We start from the raw sequence: 26,212 nt of genomic DNA, 5'->3' as shown, positions 1-26,212 counted from the left end.
TCGTAAGTTCTAGGGGAAGAGAAGGTTGGTTCAAGCTGGGTTCTCGGAGGCCTTTAATTTCAAAGAAGTTTTTGTCCTGAAAAATCTGTTTTTCTAAGTCTTTTTCACAGCCTGGACCCTCACCTACATTTGTTTGAATCACAGTTCAAAACATCCCCTGACCTGGTTGAATTTCTCCCTGTGTTTGTTGTGAAGGAAAGTGGGGTGCAAGACATTGCCTTATCATCTGTCAACTATTGACCTCTATCTTTTTCTTTTATCAGAGATGCCTATCTATGGGAAGTGAATTCAGGTTCTGAGTGTATCTTAGACTTCCCAAAGCCCTTAATGCCAATGGTAGATTTCCACCAGTTCTTGTGGACTGACTACTAAGTAAAAGTCTCAGATCGGTAGACCTGGTGCCAGTTGGCGAAAATTAGGCCCCAAAGTCTATAACCTTTGTAGGGTGTGAGAGAATTTCCAAAACAGCCCCAACTTTCAGAATCCCAGAGTAGGAAAGTTCTGGGCCAGGTGGAACAGGATTTAGATTAGAAAATGATCAGAATTTGCACTCCACGCAAGTACCAAAGGGACTGACATAAACCCCATACGTGGGTCAGGTCATTGCCCTTCTCAAAGCCTTTTGGGGTCTCTGCTCATCATTATGGAAGTCTTCCATCATTTGATGGCCATGGACCAGGCGCTGGGTCCACGCTTTGCTCATTGTGTGTACTTAGTACCTAGCAGACTGCCTTACACACAGCATGTGCTCAACAAGTGCTCTTTGGGGGAATAAACGGTCAATCAAGGCCCATTTAGTCCCATCTCCTACAATACCTCTGTCTCAACATGGTCCACAAAATATAACATATCATTTGATTAAAGATTATGGAAAAAGTGGCAAAGGTGGGTACTGATCACATATGCCCACAACCAACAGAAGGCTCATTTTGGACCTGGAAGTCTTCCTTAAGTGATCAGAATGACATCGGTAACATCAATAATGAGCATGATGCCAGTATCAAGTAAACGATATTCCCAAGTTCAAATGCCAAGTAACATGTAGCAAAATTTAATAGTTATTTGTGGTTCTTCAGACCAACTCCAAATTTTGGATCTTTAACCCTATTATCCAAAAATTTCACTGGAAATAATGGACATGATGGCAAAAAAAGGAATGTATTGCTTTACCACCAGATTTTATTAGCAGTAAGATTCAGTATTCACATGGCCGGAGTTCCTAACATGGGTTGAGGGTGAGCAGAACCTCTTCTCTCACAGTGTCTTGGCTACAGAAGTCAAACCTGGGGAAAGAAAACAAGACGTCAGCTCTTCCTGGCACACAGCTGGTGTGTCACGTGTGATGACAGCCTCTTCTCTGCCTCTTCTCAGTCTGAGTGAGTGTGACACCTTGTGCCTGAGACTAGATACTGGCTGAGGGAATACCTCTTGGATACAAAGGACTGCATTTTCCTTTCCAGTTTTATGCCATGACTATGCAATAGCAGACAGAAAAGATATTATCAGACTCTCAAAGGACAGGGAAGATCTACCAGTCACATCCCTGGAGGACCTACTAAATACGGCATGTTGTCCATGAATGCAGTGAGGAAGAAGAGGGTTGGCAGCATGACAAGAAATCAGCTACAGTTTTAATAAAAAGGAAAAAGAAACAAGCCAAAGTAAAAATCCTGAGGTCCTGGTATTACATTGGCCAGGTGTTCTTATTTTAATTCAATATTCGACTGAAATGATAATTTTACTCATTAAGACTGAATGATACTTAGGAGGCACATTTTTTTACTGGGGTGGGTTGCCATGCCCTCCTCCAGAGGATTTTCCCATCCCAGGGATTGAACCTGGGTCTCCTGCTTTGCAGGCAGATTCTTTACCATCTGAACCAGCAGGGATGTCCAACAAAATACATAAGCATATGTAAATGCCTGAGGCATAAAACATGCTCAGCAAAGACTCTTTCTCTTCATCTTCATTTTCTTCCCTGTAATTTAATGGCTAGCAGATGTGCAAATAGCAAATTAAAGGTTAAAAACTAATCTCAAAAGTGTCACAAGAAACAAAGAGCACACAATAAATATTGATAAAGTTGAATTGAATTTGTTTTGGGGTAGTGAAGAATTTGCTGAAGTCAGATTTCCTGCCCCTGAATTGTGGCTTTGAGACTTCATTGAACTATTTGTAAAATGAGGATATTAGTAGCACTTACCTCCATTACCACCATCAAGAGCGAAACATAACCATTATTTTGAAATGTTTCTCCTGTCCGTTGCCATCTCTCCTTCCCATCCTATTTCACTCACAGCCCTGGCTAGTTTCCTCACACATGTGTGCTGGTCAGCAGTCTGCTGAGTATTTAAGGAAATTTTCCAGCTCTCTGAGATTCCCTCTCTGTAGCTTTCTCCTTGCTGGTACTCAGTCCTATGAAATCTACTTGTCTTGGATTTTCTGGATTCTCAGATCTGTTTCTTCAGGTCAGGTAGTGGGCTCTGCTTGAATTTTCCCTCTTTGTGGGACATCCTGGTTACTCGCTTAAGGCTGTAAGCCAGGACAATTTCAAGACTACACTATTTGTTTATCATCTCTCAGCAATCACTTTCCTTTGTTGCCTAATGTTCAGTATCTAAAAAACTGTGGTTTGATATATTTTGTCTGAATTTCTGTCTGTTTCAGTGGGAAGGTAAATCTGGTCTCTTGCGTCTCCATCTTTGTCAGAAGCAAAAGCTTCTCATTGGACTTACAGGAGGACTGAATGATATGATGGAAGAAGCCACATAGCTCTGTACCTCGGAATGGGGCGTTATACTCAATACACTGGACTGATATTAGTACTTTTATGAGTATCGTCATCCTCAACTCACTGTTTCTAGTGATTCCCTATGGTAAATGTCCTTTGATTCACGCACACTCCAATCTTGATTAGAACCAAGGGTTGATCTTTGTCTTCACTAAAAGGGCCAATGATACAGGACAACCTATTTGTGTTCTTTGATACACTGCATGTTTTCCTGGTAATGGAAGTGGCGATTTGGTGAATCCAGGAAGTTTGGGGAAGATACTCATATTGAGCATACACATAGCACAAAGCACAACTGCTAAATGAAACCAACCTGTTCACGTCAGGCTCATGAAACAAGATTCTCAAGCTAACACTTAATTTGTATCAGATCACACAGTGAAAGCGAAAGCCACTCAGCAGTGTCTGACTCTTTGTGATCTGTAGAGTCTATGGGATTCTCCCAGCCAGAACACTGGAGTCGGTAGCTGTTTCCTTCTCCACCAGGGATCGAACCCAGGTCTCCCGCATTGCAGGCAGATTCTTCTGAGCTACCAGAGAAGCCCATACGGTCATCCACAAATCTATTAAAGTTGTTTTCCTAAAGTTCTACACTTTCTCCCAAAGAAATAAAAGGTGTTAGGGAGCAGCTACTGCTGAGACAGAGGAGAACCACTGCAGATCATTTAACTTAGAGTTGCTTTTCAGTGGGAGTAGAATTACAATTGTAACAGTGCTTCCGAGCTCTTCGGATGTCTGTTACTTACACTTGTCCATCATTTGCTTCCACGCTGATCTTGGATGCTCCCACTTTGGGTAGAGTTGGGTTGATCACATTGTTGTACCAAAGAAATTTAACCTTCTGCAAAACTCCAACTTCCACATCGGAGTCAAATTCATTGGATTCAGTACTGTCTGGTTTGAGAGTACCGCTTGGGAGTGAAGTTAAACACACACATGAACATACATAAACATACATACATATATGTATTTGTTTCTAAAACCAGCTTACAGTGTATCTCTAGTAAGATGATTGACACTACACTTGTCAGTCTAATGGTTAAATAAACACAGACATGGATGCTCAGTCAGTGGTAGTTCATTTGCCATCAATAACTCATATTACTTTAAAGTCAGCCTTACTTTGATAAAACTTCAAACACAATCCTCCCACAATTTAATAAATGATGACATCATGATGTCATCCTTTTCCAGTTGTTTCATGGGTAGAATAATGACTTAGTGATTATAAATCAGATGCCATACATCAAAATAAATAACTGTGGTTTTCTCAGGAAATAGTAGGGGAAAAACTTAGGAACCAGAATTCTAAAACATATTAAGGTACAAGGGTGAAATAATATCTTCCTTTTAATGACACATGGCAGTTCTATAATTCTGAAGGGGTTCAGAGCAAGTCTCTCCAGAATGTGCCACTTTGGCAGGTGGACTATTTTGAGCTGAAGAAAATCAAGATTCGTCAGATTCAATAACTTCTACTTTTCCCTTACCTGCCTAAAAGAATTTAGGTAGAAGGCCTGGTTCAGGAAGAGAAATATCGCCTGAGATAAGTACAAGGAATATGGCCTGGGTGTGACAAGCTGGCAGGGAGCTCGGTGGGCCTGGCGATCCAAATTCCTCTCCATGTCCCGCTGTCTCTGCCTGGCACAGCAAGCCTTTGTTCACCATATATTTGGTCTTCCCATCTTCCTTTCTCCCCTTTCAAGTCCCAGACCCCTGCTCCCTTCTCCTTAGCTCAGAGTGGCATATAAGCCTCAATTGTTTGGTTGTAGGTCTCATATTACAGGAGCCCCATATGTACATGATTAAATTAGCTTTTCTCCTGTTATCTGCCTATGTTAATTTTATTACTAGACTAGCCAAAGAGCCAAGAAAGGTAAAGCAAAAAACTTTCTTTCCCTGCATTCTCACATGGTAATGAATAAACTCTTATGTCCATTACATACCTTATATGTGTGAAGGATTCCAATATTTAAGGAGCTGAGAGTTTACTTACTTGAAAATTTCATACTGCTTGGAGTTTCCTTTATCTCCGAACAAAGAAACTAGTATGTGTCCTGTAACTCTCTTTCCAGACAGTGTGACATCCACCTTATACCTCCAACCTACAAAGGGGAAATATTTGCAAAATATCAACTTTTAGAAAAATTACTCCAAAAACAGGATTCCATTACTGCTGAATTTTGAATAATTTTTGTCTGGTTTTGGTAGTTCTAATCACATAGAGATGGATATTCCTTTAACTAAGTGTTCAGAGGGCTAACAATAGGGGGTGGGGGAGGAACACAGACTCTTCCCAAGGTCAAAAGATTTCAAGCCAAGGGACTAAGTAATATATTTTGCTTTCAACTTTTTAACCTAACAATGTATTCAGGATCTTAGAAGAACTTTATATTAAAAGATAATGTGATATTTTCATCAGTTTATTTCATTTTTATAGATCACAGAAGTTTAGAGTACTATCATCTTTTTGTCTAAATAACCTACATTTATCTCAAATATTCTATAAGTCAACTTTCCATCATCACTGGAATTGTATTGACTTATGGTAATCATTTTATAGTACCAGTCAATAGTGAATTGCCGTTTTTTGCCACTTAGAGCTAGCCTGGGCCAAATTGGGAAGGCGATAAAATTTAGCTTTAGTTTTTATTATGCAGTTAACTCTATTAACTCCCATACAAATAGTTTTCTTCCTCTGCTACCCCAGAAAAGAAACCCAGGGTCTGTCCCTAGGCCTCACCGTTCCCACATCTTCTGATTTCCATCACCCATGAAGTCTACAATCCTGATATGTCTTGAATCTGTCACCTCCTTTCCATTTCCATAACCTCTGCTATCTCTCTCATGAGTTACTTTTCTGTTTGTAAAAAAAAATCTCATAATTTTGCACAGTTAAACTTTTAACAGAGTATGAAGAGGCTGGAGCAGAAGAAGCTTCCTGAATTCAGCACCAGTATCAATTGTGGAGAAATTTATTTTTGTATCAATTGATATCGTGCATGCATGCCTGCTCAGTTGCTCAGTTGTGTCTGACTCTTTGCCACCCCATGGATGTAGCCCACCAGGCTTCTCCGTCCATGGGATTTCCCAGGCAAGAATCCTGGAGTGGGCTGCCATTTCCTCCTGCAGGAGACCTTCCCGACCCAGGGGTGGAACCCTCATCTCTTATGTCTCCTGCATTGGCAGGTGGATTCTTTGCCATTGTGCCACCTAGGATCAGGCTCTAAATTCCACTCTGCCCCTCAAATTTAGCCATGTTTACAGTAAGCATGGCATTGAAGTGTTCTTCCATTTTGGAGAGGAGTGTTTAAAACTTTTGTACAGGAAAGCAGTTTCACACATTTCCACTGGACATGACAAAATACATAGTATTGAGAATTTGAGACAAAATAGGAACTTACGGGCAAAATTGCCGGCATCACCGGTGTTTAGATAAAATGTCTGGCCCTCTGATTTCGTTTTCCCAGGAAATCTGTCAGCATAATGACCCATCTGGGGGCAGCCTTCAGTTGGACAGGGGAAACACTTGTTCTAGAGAATATAAGCAAATGATGAACAAGGATGCTCTTTTTAAAAATAGCGTACTATCTTATTCTACATATTGTTGAATTCTCAAATACTCTAATCCCAATCTTGTTCTGATAGTAACAGAAGATTTGAACGGTGCCTCAACAAAGGTTAAAAATGAGTCTCATTATTTACAACAATAAGTCAGCTAGTTCACTGTTGCTGCTGCTGATGCTAAGTTGCTTCAGTCCGAATCTATGCGACCCCATAGACGGCAGCCCACCAGGCTCCCCCGTCCTTGGGATTCTCCAGGCAAGAACACTGGAGTGGTTGCCTTTTCCTTCTCCAATGCATGAAAGTGAAAAGTGAAAGTGAAGTCGCTCAGTTGTGCCCGACTCTTAGCAACCCCATGGACTGCAGCCCACCAGGCTCCTCCATCCATGGGATTTTCCAGGCAAGAGTACTGGAGTGGGGTGCCATTGCCTTCTCTGAGTTCACTGCTAAATAACACGATATTAAGAAAAAAATTATAAAAGTCACTTAAGATTATATATATATATATATATATATATATATATATATATATATATATTTAGCCTTTTCTCTTTTGCCTCTCTGAAGTTGCTCCAGTTGCCCCAAGACACCCCCTCTTGTTTTAGGTGGTCAGAATTTATTTTAGAAAAGTTGAAAAGAAAGAACAAGGTGATAATCAGCTTCTGATAAACAAAATAGAATCCACTGGGAAGACAACAGACTTAAAAGTCATTTTTCTCAATTTCTTTAGTTCCCACTTAGCATATCAAGGTCTGAAAGATTCAAATCTCAGAATTTTCCCAATGTGAAGGGAATTTGTTCTAGTTGGTTATTAAGACTTAGCCATGAGGTGAGGGTCTGAAGAAAATTATATCATATAGGAAAATGTCCTTTCTTTTTGGATCAAGAAACGATGGGAAGAAAAGAGGGACAGAAATGAATAGGGGGAGGTAGACAGGTAGAGAGATATAGAAATACCTACTATGAAAGGGCAAGGCTGCCCCACAGAAGAGGCGAGTGGTGAACTCCTGAATCAATGGACCAGATGGGGACTGGGCCAAATCTCAAGGTCTGCATCCAGCAAAGGGAAAAGGGAAGTAGCTCAGTCGTGTCCGACTCTTAGCGACCCCATGGACTGCAGCCTACCAGGCTCCTCAGTCCATGGGATTTTCCAGGCAAGAGTACTGGAGTGGGGTGCCATAAGGGGAAATGGAGTCAGCCCGGAAGAAATACCCAACCTGTGAGAGTGGACATGCCCAGACATCACCTGCAGATGGCAGCAGTGAGCCCTTCAATGTGGTGGATCCCCAAGTCTTCCTTTCTGACCTTCTCACACACACACACCATCACCACCACCACCACCAAGATCATCCTGCCCAATATCAACTTGGAGATAGGTGGCCCAAAGGCTGAGAAATCTGCGAAACTGAAAATGCTTTCCTATAAAAGTGAGCATCACTTAAAAGGACTGTTTATATTATTGAATCAGGTCAAGTTTTAACTGGATGGAATTTAAAGCTTCTGTGTTTGTTTTCCCCATTACCTAGAAAATGGGGGTTTGGGAAGAAAATAAAATAAAGAAGCCAGGATGTTCTTGTACATGCAAGCTATATTGTAAATAAAATATGTACCCATCTTCTTTCCCTTACACATAAGAGCTAACATTTGTTGAGTGTTAATTATTATACCTTAGGTTCTGGGCTAAGTAATTAGAACATGTTATCTCATTAATTCCTCCTACCACATACATGGAATTTACCATTTTATTTACATTTTAAAATGAAGAAAGTGATTTAGAGAAGTTGAATGTTTTGCCCCAAATCATTCACCTTTTTAACTGTGGAAGTGGGAATCAGATCCTCTCTCTTCATTGCTAAAGTATAACTGCTTGATAATTATAACTTCACCTGGCATATTACTTTAAAATTTACATATTTAAATATGTACAAATAAACATGTACATGTGGTACATATTAAATAACACATGGTATACATTTTTATTCAAAAAAATTATAGCGAAAGGAAAAGCAATAGTAAAAAAAAAGAAAAAGGCAATTGCTATGTTATATTCAAGATCAGGGCTTCCCAAGTGGCGCTAGTCGTAAGAAACCTGCCTGCTAATTCAGGAGACAAAAGAAACATAGTTCCTTCCATCCCTGGGTCGGGAAGATCCCCTGAAGAAGGGCATGGCCACCCACTCCAGTATTCTTGCCTGAAGAATCCCATTGACAGAGGAGCCTGGCGGGCTACAGTCTATATGGTCACAAAGACTTGGACACGACTGAAGCAACTTAGCACACAGGCACACATTCAAGATCAGATTTAAGGATCCTAACTTAGATATCCAGAGGTTACCAAAAAAGATGATAAAAAAAAAAACCTGGGCAATTATGTGATTGCACAGAAAGGTCCACATGCCCACAATCCTATTCCTTTGTAAGGTTAACATTTAAGACAACTTTTCCACGGTCATCAGTGTCCTGAGGCCATAGCTCAGGTTTCCAGAGATAAATTTTGGACTTCCAATTATTTTCAAAGCAAGTTTTCACATTTACTCAACACACACATAAGTGATAAAGAACAAGGTGGACACAGCATTTCAGTTTACACATCCATCTCTCTAAAGTTCTCCCTTGCCTTATCACTATTAGAATAAACATGTATGATTGAAAGCATAAATAAGGTATCAGTCATATAGTATCATTCACTGAGTGTATACTGCATGCACTGAACCACACCAGTCATGAGAAGTGATGGTCCCAAAATCCTTCAGGTGCAAGAAACGATGTACTTACTTCACTGAAAGCACTGTAAGAGGCACAAGGAAATCCGGCAAAGCCATCAGGGTTGAGGATGCTGTCAGCATAATACTTGTAGCTTCTTAAGTGATTACAGGCCACAAAGTCACGCGTTCCTTTGAAATCAGACATGATTACACATCAGAGACAGATGTTATTTTTCCAAGTTAATGTCATGTTTGGAACATAGCTGTTGAATAGGTTTCTCTAATTAGTGCAAACTCCTGGCAGTCACAGAACAAAATTTATGAAGGGTTGTTATTATTTGAGATGTAATCAGAAGTTAAGATTATAATAGTTATGCCACAGATGAATGAAATGGAAAAATAACTCTAGTAAGAAAAGATCTGTCCATATAGATACAAGTATAATTTAGTAATGTATTCCCTGAGTTAGATTCTTGGAAAGTTGAATACAAGTACATTTTCTTTCCTGTAGTCTGCTCATGTCCACTTCCCTTGGTGAAAATGTGTATCACGGGGATATGATGAAAAGTCCTTGCTTATAGAAAACATAACACCTGTACCAAAAATATGTAGCATGTTTACCAAAAGAAAACACAGATTCTGCCCCAAGGAACTCTCCTTATGTACATAATAAATAGGTTTACCTTCCCAGATCCCACTGATGTCAACAATCTGAGACAGAGCGTTCTTCTTACATCCAGGCATTTCTTTTCCTCCATTTGGGAAGAAATCTAGGTGGCCCACAACTTGGCTCATTCCAAACCCTGAGAAATTTTAAAATATGGGACTCAAAACACTCGAAAACGCTTAAATTCAAAAAACACTCCAGGAGGATGAATTTGAGGGACTCACCCAGGTTGGGGATCATTGGGGCAGCGTCTGTGTGAATTACATCCACAAACTGGGCATCGCTGGGGTCCAATCGGACCAATTCAGGTGTGCCCTCAAAGCAAGGCTCCGCTGGATCCAACCCTAAAACAGACAGGATGTGTCATCTCAGTGTCTGATTAGTGGACACACATGTTCGCCTCTCTCACTAGTAACACACCTGAGTGCAAGTGCAGGTGGTAATCACGAGTAGGGCGTGCAAAGAGATAAGTCAGTTCTTCTGTAATGTACCCTTTTCTGAAAGGAAATCTATGTCTAATTTACCATTTGCTTTAAAGTGAATTTTCCTTGAGCCATGGAATGTTCGTGGATACTTAGTCACTGGGTCAATTCTGTCACTAGTACAGTTACAACGAAAGAGGTCAGACTCCGGGAGATAGCACTGGACTCCTGAGAGATTTTCAGGCTAAAAGAGCTCCACCTACACTAACTCCCCTGAGGGCGAGGATCTCGGCATTCACAGTCACTGGGACCACAGTTTGACACAGTGCCTGACTGAGCAGGTTCCACTGGACGTGAATGGACTGTGAAAAGGAAAGTTCTCTCCAGCAAATTAAAGAGAAATATTCCAGTTGCCCTCACCAATCCAAATATAACCAACTTATCTGAAGTACTAAAAAAAGAGAATCAGGAGTTGGGGACAGAGTCGGAAGATGCAAGAATAAGTAATCATTCCCTGAAATAGTCACCTCTCAGATCCAGGAAAGCAAAGTCCTTCTTAGAAAGTTACAAGGTTTTTGCAGGACCTGGGTACCCAATACATGACTCCACTGGCTAAATGCAACCAGTCTGAGATTGGTAAAATGACAGTTTTGATCTAATTGGCAGCTTGAGCTCTGGCAGCCCAGGCTCCCAGACTATCTGTCCCCACCACTTGGGTTGTGGTTGATGAGGATTGGAATAATTACCAAGTGCTGTGAAGCAGAATATAACTAATTAATACATTTTGATCTCTTTGGGTTTAATTCTATTTATTCTATTATTTATGCTATTTATTTTATCCACTAAACTCATCCTTTGTGAATATCTGACAAAGAGAAAATAGATATGAATAAGGCCGCCAGATGTTAAGTCACATGTGAGTATTTATATGCTAAACAGGGCTCTGTAGACCAAAGATCAGTATTAATAAACAATTAATAAGGTCTCAGAATGCACTCAGAGAAGGAAATGGCACCCCACTCCAGTACTCTTGCCTAGAAAATCCCATGGATGGAGGAGCCTGGTGGGCTGCAGTCCATGGGGTCACGAAGAGTCGGACACGACTGAGTGACTTCACTTTCACTTTCACTTTTCACTTTCATGCATTGGAGAAGGAAATGGCAACCCTCTCCAGTGTTCTTGCCTGGAGAATCCCAGGGACAGGGGAGCCTGGTGGACTGCCGTCTATGGGGTCGCATAGAGTCGGACACGACTGAAGCGACTTAGCAGCAGCAGCAGCAGCAGAACACACTGATTTCTCTGATCCTGTGACCTAATTCGGAAAATGTAAAAACTTGTCTCCTCAGGTAAAAATCAGGCCTCTCTGTCAAATTTCTATCCTTGTAGACCCCATATAGGCTTCACCTGGTCCAATTTTGCAGCTTTTTAGTGTTTTGACCTACCCGTGATACGTCCAATAGCCCCATTGGTCCTCCTTCCTGCCTCCCCAGCAGCGTGGGCACCCAGACTGTGGCCAATGATGTGGACATCAGAAAGCGAGTATTCAAATGATGACTGTTGAAAAGAAAACTCCTTCAGAATGTTTTCAAATTGGCAAAATTCAAGACGGGCAGAAAAGAGAGAGCTCCGAAAACTCAACTTTTAAGAAGACATGCTGCCCCTTCCAAGCAATCAATTTTCAGGGATTATGTTCATTTATAATAGAAAATGGCGATAGTTTAGTACTTAAACTGGTGGAAGTAGTACTCTCTTTTACTGTTTCACTACATAGAGGAAACCTTTGATGGTATAAGGACTTGTTGTCCTGAGGGGATGAAGCAAGTATTTGGATTAGAAAGTAATAATGGCATCACTGACTCGATGGGCGTGAGTCTGAGTGAGCTCCGGGAGTTGGTGATGGACAGGGAGGCCTGGCGTGCTGCGATTCATGGGGTCGCAAAGAGTCAGACGCGACTGAGCGACTGAACTGAACTGGATGATTCTTTAACACATGATGTTGGGAAAACTGGACGGTTACATGCAAAAGAATAAAACTGGACCACTGTCTTAAACCATACACAAAAGTAAACTCAAAATGGATTAAAACTTAAACGTAAGACCTGAAACCATAAAACACCCGGAAGAAGCATAGGAAGTACATTCTTTGACATCCATCTTAGCAATATTTTTTTGGATGTATCAAAAGCAGGCAAAAGAAACAAAAGCAAAAATAAACAAACAGAACTAATCAAACCGAAACACTTTTTCACAGTGAAGGAAACCATCACAAACCAAGAAGGCAACTTATTAGACGGGAGAAGATATTTGCAATTATATATTCCATAAGAGGCTGACATTCAAAACAGACAAAGAGCTCACATAACTCAATATAAAAAACCCAAATAATCTGATTAAAAAATGAAGGGAGGACCCAAATAGACATTCTAAGTCGGACATACAGATAGCCAACAGATGGATGAAAAGACCTTCAACATTACTAATCATTTAGTTCAGTTCAGTTCAGTCACTCAGTCATGTCTGACTCTTTGCAACCCCATGAACTGCAGCATGCCAGGCCTTCCTGTCCCTCACCAACTCCAGGAGCTTACTCAAACTCATGTCCATCAAGTTGGTGATGCCATCCAGCCATCTCATCCTCTGTCATCCCCTTCTCCTCCTGCCTTCAATCTTTCCCAGCATCAGGGTCTTTTCAAATGAGTTGGTTCTTCACATCAGGTGGCCAAAGTATTGGAGTTTCAGCTTCAGCATCAGTACTTCCAGTGAATATTCAGGACTGATTTCCTGTAGGATTGACTGGTTGGATCTCCTTGCAGCCCAAGGGACTCTCAAGAGTCTTCTCCAACACAGCAGTTCAAAAGCATCAATTCTTTGGTGCTCAGCTTCCTTTATAGTCCAACTCTCACATCCACACATGACTACTGGAAAAACCATAGCTTTGACAAGATGGACCTTTGTCGGCAAAGTAATGTCTCTGCTTTTTAATATGCTGTCTAGGTTGGTCATAGCTTTTCTTCCAAGGAGCAAGCATCTTTTAATTTCATGGCTGCAGTCACCATCTGCAGTGATTTTGGAGCCCAAGAAAATAAAGTCTGTTTCCATTGTTCCCCATCTATTTGCCATGAAGTGATGGGACCAGATGCCATGATCTTAGTTTTCTAAATGCTGAGTTTTAAGCCAACTTTTTCATTCTCCTCCTTCACTTTCATGAAGAGGCTCTTTAGTTCTTTACTTTCTGCCATAAGGGTGGTGTAATCTGCATATTTGAGGTTATTGATATTTCTCCCAGCAATCTTGATTCCAGCTTGTGCTTCCTCCAGCCCAGCGTTTCTCATGATGTACTCTGCATATAAGTTAAATAAGCAGGGTGACAATATACATCCTTGACCTACTCCTTTCCTGATTTGGAACCAGTCTGTTGTTCCATGTCCAGTTCTAACTGTTGCTTCTTGACCTGCATACAGATTTCTCAGGAGGCAGGTCACGTGGCCTGGTATTCCCATCTCCTGAAGAATTTTCCACAGTTTATTGTGATCCACACAGTCAAAGGCTTTGGCATAGTCAATAAGGCAGAAGTAGATATTTTTCTGGAACTCTCTTGCTTTTTTGATGATCCAACGGATGTTGACAATTTGATCTCTGGTTCCTCTGTCTTTTCTAAATCCAGCTTGAACATCTGGAAGTTCATGGTTCATGTACTATTGAAGCCTAGCTTGGAGAATTTTGAGCATTACTTTGCTAGTGTGTGAGATGAGTTCAATTGTGCGGTACTGTGGCCACTTCTGACTGAAAAAGGTTACTAATCATTCAGTTCAGTTTAGTTCAGTTCAGTCACTCAGTCGTGTCTGACTGTTTGCGACCCCATGAACTGCAGCACACCAGGCCTCCCTGTTCATCCCCAACTCCTGGAGTTCACCCAAACTCACGTCCATCAAGTCAGTGATGCCATCCAGCCATCTCATCCTCTGTTGTCCCCTTTTCCTCTTGCCCCCAATCCCTCCCAGCATGTGAGTCTTTTCCAATGAGTCAACTCTTCGCATGAGGTGGCCAAAGTACTGGAGTTTCAGCTTTAGCATCATTCCTTCCAAAGAAATCCCAGGACTGATCTTCAGAATGGACTGGTTGGTTCTCCTTGCAATCCAAGGGACTCTCAAGAGTCTTCTCCAACACCACAGTTCAAAAGCATCAATTCTTCAGCAGTCAGCTTTCTTCACAGTCCAACTCTCACATCCATACATGACCACAGGAAAAGCCATAGCCTTGACTAGACGGACCTTTGTTGGCAAAGTAATGTCTCTGCTTTTGAATATGGTATCTAGGTTGGTCATAACTTTCCTTCCAAGGAGTAAGTGTCTTTTAATTTCACGGCTGCAATCACCAAATAAAGTCTGACACTGTTTCCACTGTTTCTCCATCTATTTGCCATGAAGTGATGGGACCGGATGCCATGATCTTCGTTTTCTGAATGTTGAGCTTTAAGCCAACTTTTTCACTCTCCTCTTTAACTTTCATCAAGAGGCTTTTTAGTTCCCCAAGGCCAGGGGCAGCGGCCGGGAAGAGCTACCCCACATCCAAGGAGCGGTGGCCTCGCGGGGGCAGGAGGGCCGAGAGGAGCTACTCCATGTTACAGGTCAGGAGGGGTGGCGGTGAGGAGATACCCCTCGTCCAAGGTAAGGAGCAGCGGCTGCACTTTGCTGGAGCAGCTGTGAAGAGATACGCCATGTCCAAGGTAAGAGAAACCCAAGTAAGACGGTAGGTGTTGCAAGAGGGCATCAGAGGGCAGACACACTGAAACCATAATCACAGAAAACTAGTCAGTCTACTAATCATTCAGTTCAGTCGCTCAGTCGTGTCCGACTCTTTGTGACCCCATGAATCGCAGCACACCAGGCCTCCCTGTCCATCACCAACTCCCGGAGTTCACCCAAACTCACGTCCATCAAGTCAGTGATGCCATCCAGCCATCTCATCCGCTGTCATCCCCTTCTCCTCCTGCCCACAATCCCTCCCAGCATCAGAGTCTTTTCCAATGAGTCAACTCTTCGCATGAGGTGGCCAAAGTACTGGAGTTTCAGCTTTAGCATCATTCCTTCCAAAGAAATCTCAGGGCTGATCTCCTTCAGAATGGACTGGTTAGGGAAGTGCAAATCAAAACTACAGTGAGACAATACCTCATACTTGTCAGAATGGCTATTATCAAAAAGACAACAGATACTGAGTGTTGGCAAGGATATGGAGAAAAGGGAATCCTCAAGTATGTCAGTGAATGGACATAGGGAATGTAAATCGATACAGCCACTATGGAAAATAGTATGGAGGTTCTTTAAAAAATTAAATACAGAACTATCATACGGTCCAGCAATTCCACTTCTGGGTACTGTTTCTAAGAAAATGAAAACATGATTTCCAAAAGATATATGCGTTCCTATGTTCATTGCAGAATTATTTACAATAGCCAAGCTATGGGAGCAACCCAAGAGTCTATCAATAGGTGCATAAAGAAGATGTAGTACAGACATACTGTGTTTCATTGAGCTTTGCTTTATTGTGTTTCACAGATGCTGTGGTTTTTTTTTGTTTGTTTGTTTGTTTTTTACAAGCTAAAGGATTCTGGCAACTCTGCTTTGAACAAGTCTAACTGCGCCATTTTTCCAACAGCATTTGTTCACTTTGTGTTTCTGTGTCACTTTTTGGTAATGGTCAGAATATTTCAAAATTTTTATTATTATAGTATTTCTTACGGTGATCAGTGACCTTTGATATTACTACTGTAATTGTTTTGGGGTGCCACAAACCATAGTCATGTGGATGGTGAATTTAATCAATAAATGTTCTGCTGTATCCACGAACCAGACATTGCAATTATATATACTGGCACATGAAACTATTGGAATATTGTGTGTCAACTTTACTTCAGTTTTTAAAAAAAGTAAAAGAAAAAAAAGAGAGAAAAGAAAAGAATAATGAAAGCAATTACTTAAGCTTTTTCAAGTTTCATATTTTCTAAGTTTTTAGTTAGCAAATCAGGTTAACTTGTTATCACTGTGCTTCTCTTCAAACAAACAAACAAAACCCCTAGTTTAATTATCATGTCAACTTGGCTTAATAATTGGTTATGTTAAAAAAACTAACAGTGGAATTCAGTAGATAGACCTTACCTGGTTTGCTTGAATAATAGCACTTAAAATTAGTTTAATTTCAACTTAATGGGCGATGAATTGATGAAGTTCAAATTGATTTAATTGATGAAGCTTAAATCAAGATTCTTTTTTTTTTTTGCATTTTTCTCTTCAATCAAGGAGAATGCAGCTCTCAGTAGAAAAAATATTTTATCAATTCTCATACATGCAGCAATTTGGGGGGAAGAGAATTCAGACAGCCATGTGCATGGGCTTTTATGTAACCCAGAGTTCGTTACCTTAAGAACATCCACTAAATACGCCACCTCCGCACCCACGATCCGAATGTTCTGTGTGGCTTGTGTGTATCCTGTGTGGGAGCCGTCTTTCCAGTCCACACAGATGCAGTTCACGCTTTCCACGCTGAACAGGTTCTGGTGGGAGGGACACCGTAAATTGGTAAACAATTCAGGATCTTAACTAACTCCTAATTAACACTCTGGAACTCTAGGATCAACTCTCTTCTTGACCTACACAATATCATGCTCACTTTTTAACCCGAAGTCAGTAAACAAAACTTCTGTTACAGTTACAGAATACTTTTTAAAGCTTAACACTGGCTCTAAACTAGAGATTTGGCCATAATGGGAAATGGATTCTTGGGATGTCTACACAACAGATGCATGGATGTTTGTTTTGGGGAAAGGTGCATAAAATGTGGTACAGTGGTTTATCTCATTAGCGCATCATCAGCTTCACAAGACTACATTGTCTCTTACTAGAATGCACCCCAGGACATCACCTGTCTTGTCCACTGATGTATCTTCAGTGCCTCAGACAGTTCCTGGCATATAGTAGGTATTCAATAAATATTTACTAAATAATGGAATAAGTGAAAGACTGTGTCAGGGCCCTTTAAATAAAGATATTGAAGGCAAATGAATAGGCTTTTCCATGATAGAAAGATAAATCTAAGTTTTTGTATGAATGTGTTTTATTGTACATCACTGAAGTTATTTCACATAAAAATACAACCTTCCAGATATCTACTGGATGTGAGGATCAGTGATAGTTTCATGAATGCTGGACTTGGCAGAAATTTTGTTTATTTGTGTATGTATTTATGCATATCCTCACCTTTTTGCCAAGAAGAACTTGAGAATGAAGCAATCTTAGAATCCATCTCCAACTCTTTCATTTTACAGAGAGTAAAATCCAAAGAGGGGCAACAATTTGCTAGTGTCCTGGTTAGCCGAGGATAGAGTCAGAACTGGAATTTAGGGCATTTGTTCTTCTAATTTAACCTACTCACTCCTCCATCTTGATGCCCAAAGTCAATCAAATGCAAGAAAAACACAGCTGCCTTTGGGATCTCAAAAATAAACTATACATATATATATCTGAAAATCTACATACCTTTGGAGCTGAGAATGGTAAACTTATCTTTTCTTCACTGTAGTATATAAATCTATTACTTACCCTCCCTCCTCCCCCAGCTCAATAATCAACTATAAAGTATTTTAGAAGACAAGTTGTGGCCTTACTGATTATTTCTAATCTTAACTGCCTTCAGGATCAGTCAAAACTCTCTTGAAGTTAATTCAGCCTTTAATTTGAGTCATAGACAGGCCTGAAATAAGACCTCTAAAGAAAAGACCGCATCTTGGTGCCACAGTTGGCCACAAAAGCTTGATGAAGAAATGAATCAACAATAATGTTCCTCCAGCACTAGCAGTTACTCAGAAAATGTACTCTGTTTGATTTTCTGTCCTTTAATTCTTCATTATCACAGGGCACATAGCCAAAGACAAATTCAAGAAAATAGGATCACTACTGTTGAAACAACAGGAGCCAGAAATGAAAATCTACACAGTTTTTCAAGCTATCGCTACTATAGGAGATCAACGAGTAGCAAGTGAAAATCACAGGAAAATAATTAGTTTGGGCAAAATGAGTTATCTTAGTTCTTCACAGAGAAATCCAAGCCTATTGAAGAAATGAAAGCTATCGACAATGCAACAAATGCTGCATCAGTATGGCAGCATCTGTTGTGAAAATTTTGAAATATCTCTGTATTAGTTACTAAATAATCGCTGCTTAGAGCCACCACATGCCTGCCAGCTTTGCTGGTCTGACCTGCACCCTGTGTCACCTCCTGAACCTCCTCTGGGAACCCCAGGCCCAGTGAGGTCAGAGGAGACTCCAACCTCCTGCTGACAGGAATCTGTCCTGACTGTTGGGGCCTTGCCTTGTTAATTACCACTCTGGAAACAACTTCCTTAATAGATTTACAGTCCCACCTTGCAAATACTCTGCAGCCAGTTTTCATCTCCCTTGTCTATGAATCCATGAATAACAAAGCGGGTTTTTCTATTTGTTTTGAAATTGGAGCTTGCGATGGTTGATTCATCTGCAACGATTTCCTGTTTGGGGGAGAAAAATGTTTAACGTCAAGTTTCTGAGAGTATCCAGTAGGGCTGCCTGTACGAGGAGGGAAGTGGCAGGTGGGAGAAGACTACTGAGTCTCGGGGTCCTTGGGAGTAAAGAGTCTCTCATTACAACCAAGCTATTTCCAAACATTACCAAGTCACTCCTTTCCAGATGTTGTAAAATTTTTGCATTTGCTCCACTTGGGTAATGTGTCTGCTATAATATTGGAGGCAGAGGATGAGATGATTAGAGAGCATCACGGACTCAAGGGACATGAATTTGAGCAAACTCCGGGAGGTGGTGAAGGACAGGGAAGCCTGGCGTGCTGCAGTCCATGAGGTCACAAAGAGTTGGACATGACTTAGAGGCTAAACAACAACACCACAATACTGGTGGTGGGGTCTTGTCTTTGACCAATGGAAAACTACATATGTATGTATTTTATAGATACAAAATATGTTAGGAGATTACACATAACATCTGGAGATTATATATAATAACCATTTTTAGAATATTGTATTAAATGCACCATAGAGGTAGAATAAGAATAATACTAAGTAAATGGATACTTTAAACAAGTTATCAAACAAGACTTTAATAAACAAGTTAGATGAAATAACACTTAAGCTCTCTGCCCTAAAAATCTCCACTGTGTGACTTGTTCTTTTCAGAAGACAAAATTCAGTATCCTTATTACATGAAACAGATGAAACTTAGTTCTGAAAACAATGAGTGTTCTTACTTGAAAGTTGTTTGGGTTCTCATTAGTGTATAGGAGGAAGCGAGTGTTGACTTCTTCTGGAGACCAAGGTAATACTTTGAGGGGTCTTTCTATAATTCCTGCCCAAGGGGAATCATCACTGAAGCAGCCAAGTCTATCGTAGCAGACTTCTTTTCCTGCAATCACACAGCAGTGTTAGTTTCGCCAGAATGCTCTTTTTAATGGTCTCCCTGCTAATGTTTGAGTTAAATTACTTTTTGTGACATGTTTTCTTCCTCCACATCCTCAGATACCTTCTTATCCACACACTCACAAAACTACTTCAACACACAACATCCCAGCTAAGGACATGCTGCTACTTCTTGTTTCTACCACGTAGGACCGCCTCACTCCCCTTCTGTCCCTGTCCGGTCCCATGCTAGGGCTTGATTAAGACTCTCAACTCAGATGTCTTCTTTGGGCCTCCGGTGCCCAAGAAAGGAGTAGCTTTGTGTCCCCAGGCTGTGGAGTAAGGGATGAAGTGCTTACCTTCTTGCAACCGTCTTCTGACTTTGGGTTTGGGGTTGAGAGCTTAAGTTTCATGCAAATGTCCAAACTTTATATATCTACCTGGGTGAGTATTTAGGTCTCACCCTATTGGATATATTTAGAGGCATCCTAAATTCTTGTGATGAAAAAGGCTGCTCACAAATAATCAAATATAAAGCCCATGGTGGGGCTTCTCTGGTGGCTCAGTGGTAAAGAATTCGCCTGCCAATGCAGGAGACAGGGGTTCAATCCCTGATCCAGGAAGATCCCACATGCCATGGAGCAACTAAGCCCACATGCCACAACTATTGAGCCTGTGCTCTAGAGCCCGGGAGCCACAACTCCTGAGCCCACGTACCACAACTACTGAAGCCCCCATACTCTAGAACCCATGGTCCACAGCAATAGAAGCCACAGCAATGAGAAGCCCACACGCCACAACTAGAGAAAAGCCAGTGCAGCAACAAAGACCCGACACAGCCAAAAATTAATTAATTAATTAATCTAATTAAAATAAAAAGAAAGTCCATGGTTTGACACAACTCTGCACTTGAATGTTAACCCATAAAAGAACAACGCAAAGGAAGGGTAATCCAGGAGTTACACCATTAACAGTAGGAGTAGCAGTTGTTGTGGGGGCTGCATTCTTGAAAACTTACTATGCGCCAGGTACAAGGCAAGATGATTTACATACATTATCATACCTATGTCTCACAATTATCTTACAGTAGGGGTGGTATTATATGCCCAGTTGACAGATGAAGATAGTGAAGCACAGAGAGGTTAAGAATTTTGCTCAGGGAATTACAGTTGTGGCTGGTGGAACCCGGGTTCAAAGTCTACACATGACTCCAAGCTAGGATTGCTAAATTTAGAAAGGAAAATCCAAGTTAAATTGGAGTTTCAGATAAACAATACATTTTTATTGTAAAAATAACAATAAATTTAAATTCTATTTTTTATAACGATAAATTTTATTATTTATATGACTGTGGCATATATTCTTGGTTTTATCTGAAATTCAATTTTAACAGGGTGTCTTAGCTTTTACCTAGCAGCCTTACTCCCAATACCTAGGCTCCTAATCATGGATCTCTCCTACTCACTTATTCCTCATCCTCATAGTGGCTTGAATTCAGCTGTTGAAGTCTTTCTTCCAAATATTGAGCAGTAAGTCTCTTCCAGCATGACAAAAATATTTTTTCTTACCTACGACTGCTCCCAGCAACAGTGAAAGTGTCCAGATTAGCAGCATCTAAATAAAATTTTAAAATATAATTGAGTCCAGGTAAGTTTTTAAAAGACTGGCATAATACAAGTCTGAATGGGTAAATTCGAATAAACTAGACAACAAGCTTCAGACTCACCGTGGCAGTTCTGTTGAGTTCTGCGCACAGCCAGGTAGCACCTAGAGGTCCTTTTATAGGCAAATCTTATCTTTTTGAGCAATGCCATGGAAAAGTGGCATGAGAAAAGAGGAGGTTCCAAGGGTGTATTTCTAATTTTAGTCATAAATAAACCATGACTGATAGAGTAAGTAAAGTTTTCCACCGTAGTTTTCGAAAGATGAGAAAACGGTAGATATGAATCAGTTCAGTTCAGTTCAGTCACTTAGTCATGTCCGACTCTTTGCGACCCCATGAATCGCGGCACGCCAGGCCTCCCTGTCCTTCTGTTTTAATGGGATTATAATGGTTAGAATAAGTTCATTGTAGTGAAGTTTTTGGTCTATCCCTTTCTTAGTTTACAGTTTTCTGGGCTGGTTTGTGGGTATGTGTGAAACTAAATTGTTTCCACGGATTTGACAGCCATAGTCTTGACAACAAATACTAAGAGCTTACCAGCTCATGCAATTTCATACAATCTTGCCTTACCCTCCAAAACAATGAAATAGAGGCAATTCTTCAAGAGATTTCATTTCTTTGGGGAAAGCTGTTGATATTTTATTTTGATAGTCCATAGGAATAGTTTATTTCTCAACAATAACACGGAAGACAGAATAAATGAACTGATGAAAGGAACTGGGGGTACTTCTAAGAACATAGAGGTGAAATCAGTGACCCTACCACCAAATGAAATTACCCATAAGAGAAAAACCAAATTCAACTTGGAAGAAAATGATCTGGGAAATATAATATGGAAGAGAAGTAGCATCTATCACCCAATCTATCATTGGGTGATAGATTGCTTAAAATTAATTTTAGAAAGACTGTGATAGGATACCATAATTTTAAGAGACCACAGCATTTGGCCTGACAGCATCACAAATATTGGTTGAATGATTTGAAATAGCCACGTTTGTAGGTCAAAAATGGTCAAATAGTCTAGTTCCCTGACAGAGTTTACAGATAAAGGAAAAAAAAAAAACACAAAATGATTTGTGCATGAATAAAACTCAGGAAAGTTGAGCAAGGGAAATATGAACACCAGGACAGAAGTTGCAAGGAAGGAATTCCATGGATGGGAGCCGTGGCAAAGTCCCACTGGATCCTTCCGGTCTCAGCATTTAATCCCATCCTTATGGACTCTTTTCCAATCCTGATGAGGTTGGTTTCTCTCTCCCCTCTAGAAACACTTCCCTTCAGAAGTAGCCTCATGTGACACCCATCACAAGCAGCTGTGGATCAGAAACTCTGACCTGGCTGGGATTCTCCAGGCCATGTCCTATCTCAGTATCTAGCCAGGTTGGCCCGAAACAGTCCCTGAACACATCCCCCTTGAAAGAATGAGCAAACAAATGAGGGAATGAATACAAAAAACAATACAGCTTGAATCATTGCTATAGTAACAACTGCCTACACAAACTCACAGTAAAGAACTGTGATTTTTAACTATGATTTTCAGTTCAGTCAGTCACTCAGTTGTGTCTGACTCTGCAACCCCATGGACTGCAGCACACCAGGCCTCCCTGTCCATCACCAACTCCTGGAGTTTACTCAAACTCACGTCCATTGAGTCGGTGATGCCATCTGACTATCTCATCCTCTGTCGTCCCCTTCTCCTCCCGCCTTCAACCTTTCCCATCATCAGGGTCTTTTCAAATTAGTCAGCTCTTTGCATCAGGTGGCCAAAGTATTGGAGTTTCAGCTTCATCATCAGTCCTTCCAATGAATATTCAGGACTGATTTCCTTTAGGATGGACTGGTTGGATCTTCTTGCTGTCCAAGGTACTCTCAAGAGTCTTCTCCAACACCACAGTTCAAAAGCATCAATTCTTTGGTGCTCAGCTTTCTTTACACTGGAGTTTACTATAAAATAAAATACATTCTGTATGAATTACCAAGTAATTCATACAGAATTTCTAAGTAGGCATTTTAGATACAAATTTAATCCATAATTTAGGTGATCTTTGTTCAGTATAGATTGTAGACTTAGGACTAAAAGTCACTAAGTTCTGAAACAGAGACTAGAGTCCATGGAGAATATTTTAATGAACGGAGATAGGCTCAAATTTTAGAGTGCTTTAGGAAGAGTCAGTTTCCAAAACTGTTATAAAAGCCAAGAAAGGAATTGTACATAATCAGCAGTCTATCACATCTATTCCAGATGAATAACTTCCCTTAAATTCAATCTTGTAAAATTTTGTGAACCATATTGTTTCATTCATATCACAAACATGCTTTCTAGGAATGGGTGTTTATAGAGTTCATAGCAGAGATTGCTCGCCTCTTCCCACAGAGAATAGAATTAAACTCTCTTGCTCAATCTCTCTTGCAGCAAGATGTGCCACAAGATCAACAGGCCAATAAGATGTGAGTGCACAGATGTGTATCAGTTCTAGTCCTGTTCATGAAGAACCTACACGTGACCCTCCATGCTCCTTCTTTTCCATGGCTTGATGCAGACAAGAACAGTGACCTTGAAGACTGTGTTGAAGCTGGTGGAGCCACAAGCTGGAAGGAGCCTGGGTTCCCTGCTTAGAGGAAAGCTCTCATCAATCACAAACATCCATTTTGAACTGTACATAAGCATGAAATGAATTCCTATTATGTTAAGCCACTGATATTTCAGGTTATGTCAATTAGCATTAACTTAACTAATGGAGATTATTTTATTGTACAATTTCTCCTACTTCCAAGAACAGCTTTGGTACCGAACATTGAATGTGTGTGTGTGTTCAGTCGCTTCAATCATGTCTGACTCTTTGTGACCCCAAGGACTGTAGCCTACCAGGCTCCTCTGTCCATGGGATTTTTCATCCTGGGCTGTAAACTTTACCATGAGATTTGGATGCAAATATTAAGCAAAACATTAATAATTTGACAGATGATTTTCCAATTTTTGGTTTAAAAAAACTCCTTTCTTCCTAAATTATAAAAATTAATTACTCTTCACTCCTTTTTTATAGAATTTTAATTTTAATGGACATTTTTCAGTTCAGACCCTGAGGGTGACCATTGTTTTCAAAAGCAATCTGAGGCCAAATGATACCTCGAGTTTTAGTAAAAATTCAACCAGTGTTGCCTAGGTCCCCAGATGCAATTTATGTGTGCTGGGTACAGAGGAAATTCTCAAACATCATAAGTAGGGCTTGGAGCTACCACTGGAACTCTGCTCTCCACCAGCTTTTATTACTCCTGACATCTCAGGATTGCAGGCTACAGGGTGGACCCTGGGAAGGGGTGACAGAGCCATAGCAGTCCTTCCCCAGGTAGTATATGGCACTGAAAGTGGCCTTTAATTGAAAAATAATTCAAAACACTCCTTTCTCCTAGATTCAGCAGAGCACTACATAACATTGATTCAGTTTTGACCCTCAAACCTTGGACATTTAAATGTAAAAAATCCAAACTTAGACGTTTCTAAGCCAGTAGCTATGTTTGCAGAGGAGTTAAATATTAACATATTTAATATGTTTCGGCTCTGATTCTGGCAACCTCGTGATACCAAATTCCAGGTGAGGGAAAGAAAGACCCTGGGACACCTGTGTGGCCAGATAACCAGCGTGTTAGCCAAACAGAGTCTCATTTACTTAACCTTCAGAGAGCCTGTCTGGCTTCCTTTATCTGGCTCTGCCCACCACCAAGGCCTTCAGCGGGATGGAGAACACACCTGCCTGGGGAAGCCAGACGCCCCCTGAGCAGAAGGAGATGGCAGTCATCTGGGGGTTACTGTGTCTTAAACCTTCCGGAGCGTCTGTCCTGCCAAATGTGAGGGGTTTCAGGTCCCCCAGACTCAGGGACTGAAATAATTTCTAGCCCCCCTCTGTTATGCATGAAGATGGTTTATGTTGTGAAAAAGACGAACAAGCATACTTAAAATTTTAGAGCATTCGTTATTCAGTTTTATGTACTTCTAAAGTTTTTGTAGTTAATCTCCTGCAGAAACCTTGATACTTCAGCTGTTTTACTTATAAGGATGGTGAGACTCAGAGGCTTGAAGCAAGCTTTCCAGGCTCATGCCGTTGGTAACAATCAGAGGTGTCTTGGGGACAATTTCTTTCCTCCAGCCCCAGATGACTTGTGTAAATTCACAAAAGGCCATGTTCCCTCCAGGACTGTGTTAGTCTAGAGTTGATATAAAAAATGGTCAGGAATGGGTACAGTAGGCGATGTTAAATGTGTATGTATATATTTGTGTGTAAGACGGGGTATCTGTTTTCCAAAAGAAAATAACACATTTTTTTTTAAATTTTTATATTTGATTTTCTTACAGAAATAACTTCAGTTATTATGCCAATATTTACCTGAAAATGGCAGCCTCCAACAGTAAATAATTGAAATAACCACAGTATCATAAGGAGCTATAGTGAAACAAACAAAATTTTTCCTTCTTGACCAATAAAGTTTTGAAGAATGAAAAACCACAACTCTGAAGGAAAAAAGGCAAATGTAAATGGAGGACATGCATCAAAGCCCAGGAGCTAAAAATGAATTACTAGAAAGATGCTTCAAAAAATCAATTACCATCACAGGGAAAAACTATTATGAAAGCAGCTCAAAAAATAAATGAACACTTATCTTTAAAACAGAAATACTTGAGATAGTTTACAATGCCCAGTTAATTACTATATATATTCCACCCCCTCAGATATTTATGAATACTGTATAAGTCAATAGGATTTGTTTACTTACTGTTAGAAAATTTTTTGTCATATGTGAAAAATTACAACAATTCTTCAACCATTAGAAAGATGGTTTTCCCACATTTTGAATGTTTTTTTAAATGAAATAATACATGGTCAGAGCATCAATCTCCGAGATTTTTTTAGAACAGGTGACTAAAAACCAAGTTCTCCTTACAGGCCAGCCCCAAAAAGTTAAGTGATA

At 40.5% G+C, this 26,212-nt stretch overlaps 1 protein-coding gene across 2 annotated transcripts in view; it reads right to left on the bottom strand.

Annotated features, from left to right (window-relative positions):
- Positions 1-1,159: 1,159 nt before the first annotated feature.
- PNLIP (pancreatic lipase) overlaps positions 1,160-26,212 on the bottom strand; it is a 122,864-nt gene continuing 97,811 nt past the window's right edge. The window contains exons 1-13 of one of the 2 annotated variants that reach the window (XM_061403592.1): positions 21,311-21,324; positions 21,153-21,198; positions 19,437-19,591; positions 18,565-18,687; positions 16,564-16,698; positions 11,591-11,702; positions 9,951-10,070; positions 9,743-9,862; positions 9,130-9,248; positions 6,196-6,325; positions 4,788-4,896; positions 3,538-3,702; positions 1,160-1,283 (exon numbers count right to left, since the gene is read on the bottom strand). In XM_061403592.1, the coding sequence (XP_061259576.1) occupies positions 1,220-1,283; positions 3,538-3,702; positions 4,788-4,896; positions 6,196-6,325; positions 9,130-9,248; positions 9,743-9,862; positions 9,951-10,070; positions 11,591-11,702; positions 16,564-16,698; positions 18,565-18,687; positions 19,437-19,591; positions 21,153-21,198 (1,398 nt within the window). In that variant the 5' untranslated portion in view covers positions 21,311-21,324 and the 3' untranslated portion in view covers positions 1,160-1,219. Of the gene's footprint in view, positions 1,284-3,537; positions 3,703-4,787; positions 4,897-6,195; positions 6,326-9,129; positions 9,249-9,742; positions 9,863-9,950; positions 10,071-11,590; positions 11,703-16,563; positions 16,699-18,564; positions 18,688-19,436; positions 19,592-21,152; positions 21,199-21,310; positions 21,325-26,212 lie in introns of those variants that run through there. The other variant, XM_061403593.1, reaches the window with a different exon arrangement.

This window comes from Bos javanicus, chromosome 26 (assembly GCF_032452875.1).
Source record: "Bos javanicus breed banteng chromosome 26, ARS-OSU_banteng_1.0, whole genome shotgun sequence".
Classification (NCBI taxonomy): Eukaryota; Metazoa; Chordata; class Mammalia; order Artiodactyla; family Bovidae; genus Bos; species Bos javanicus.
Note: the sequence above shows the minus strand (reverse complement) of the source record. Positions and strands in the feature narration are given on the sequence as shown.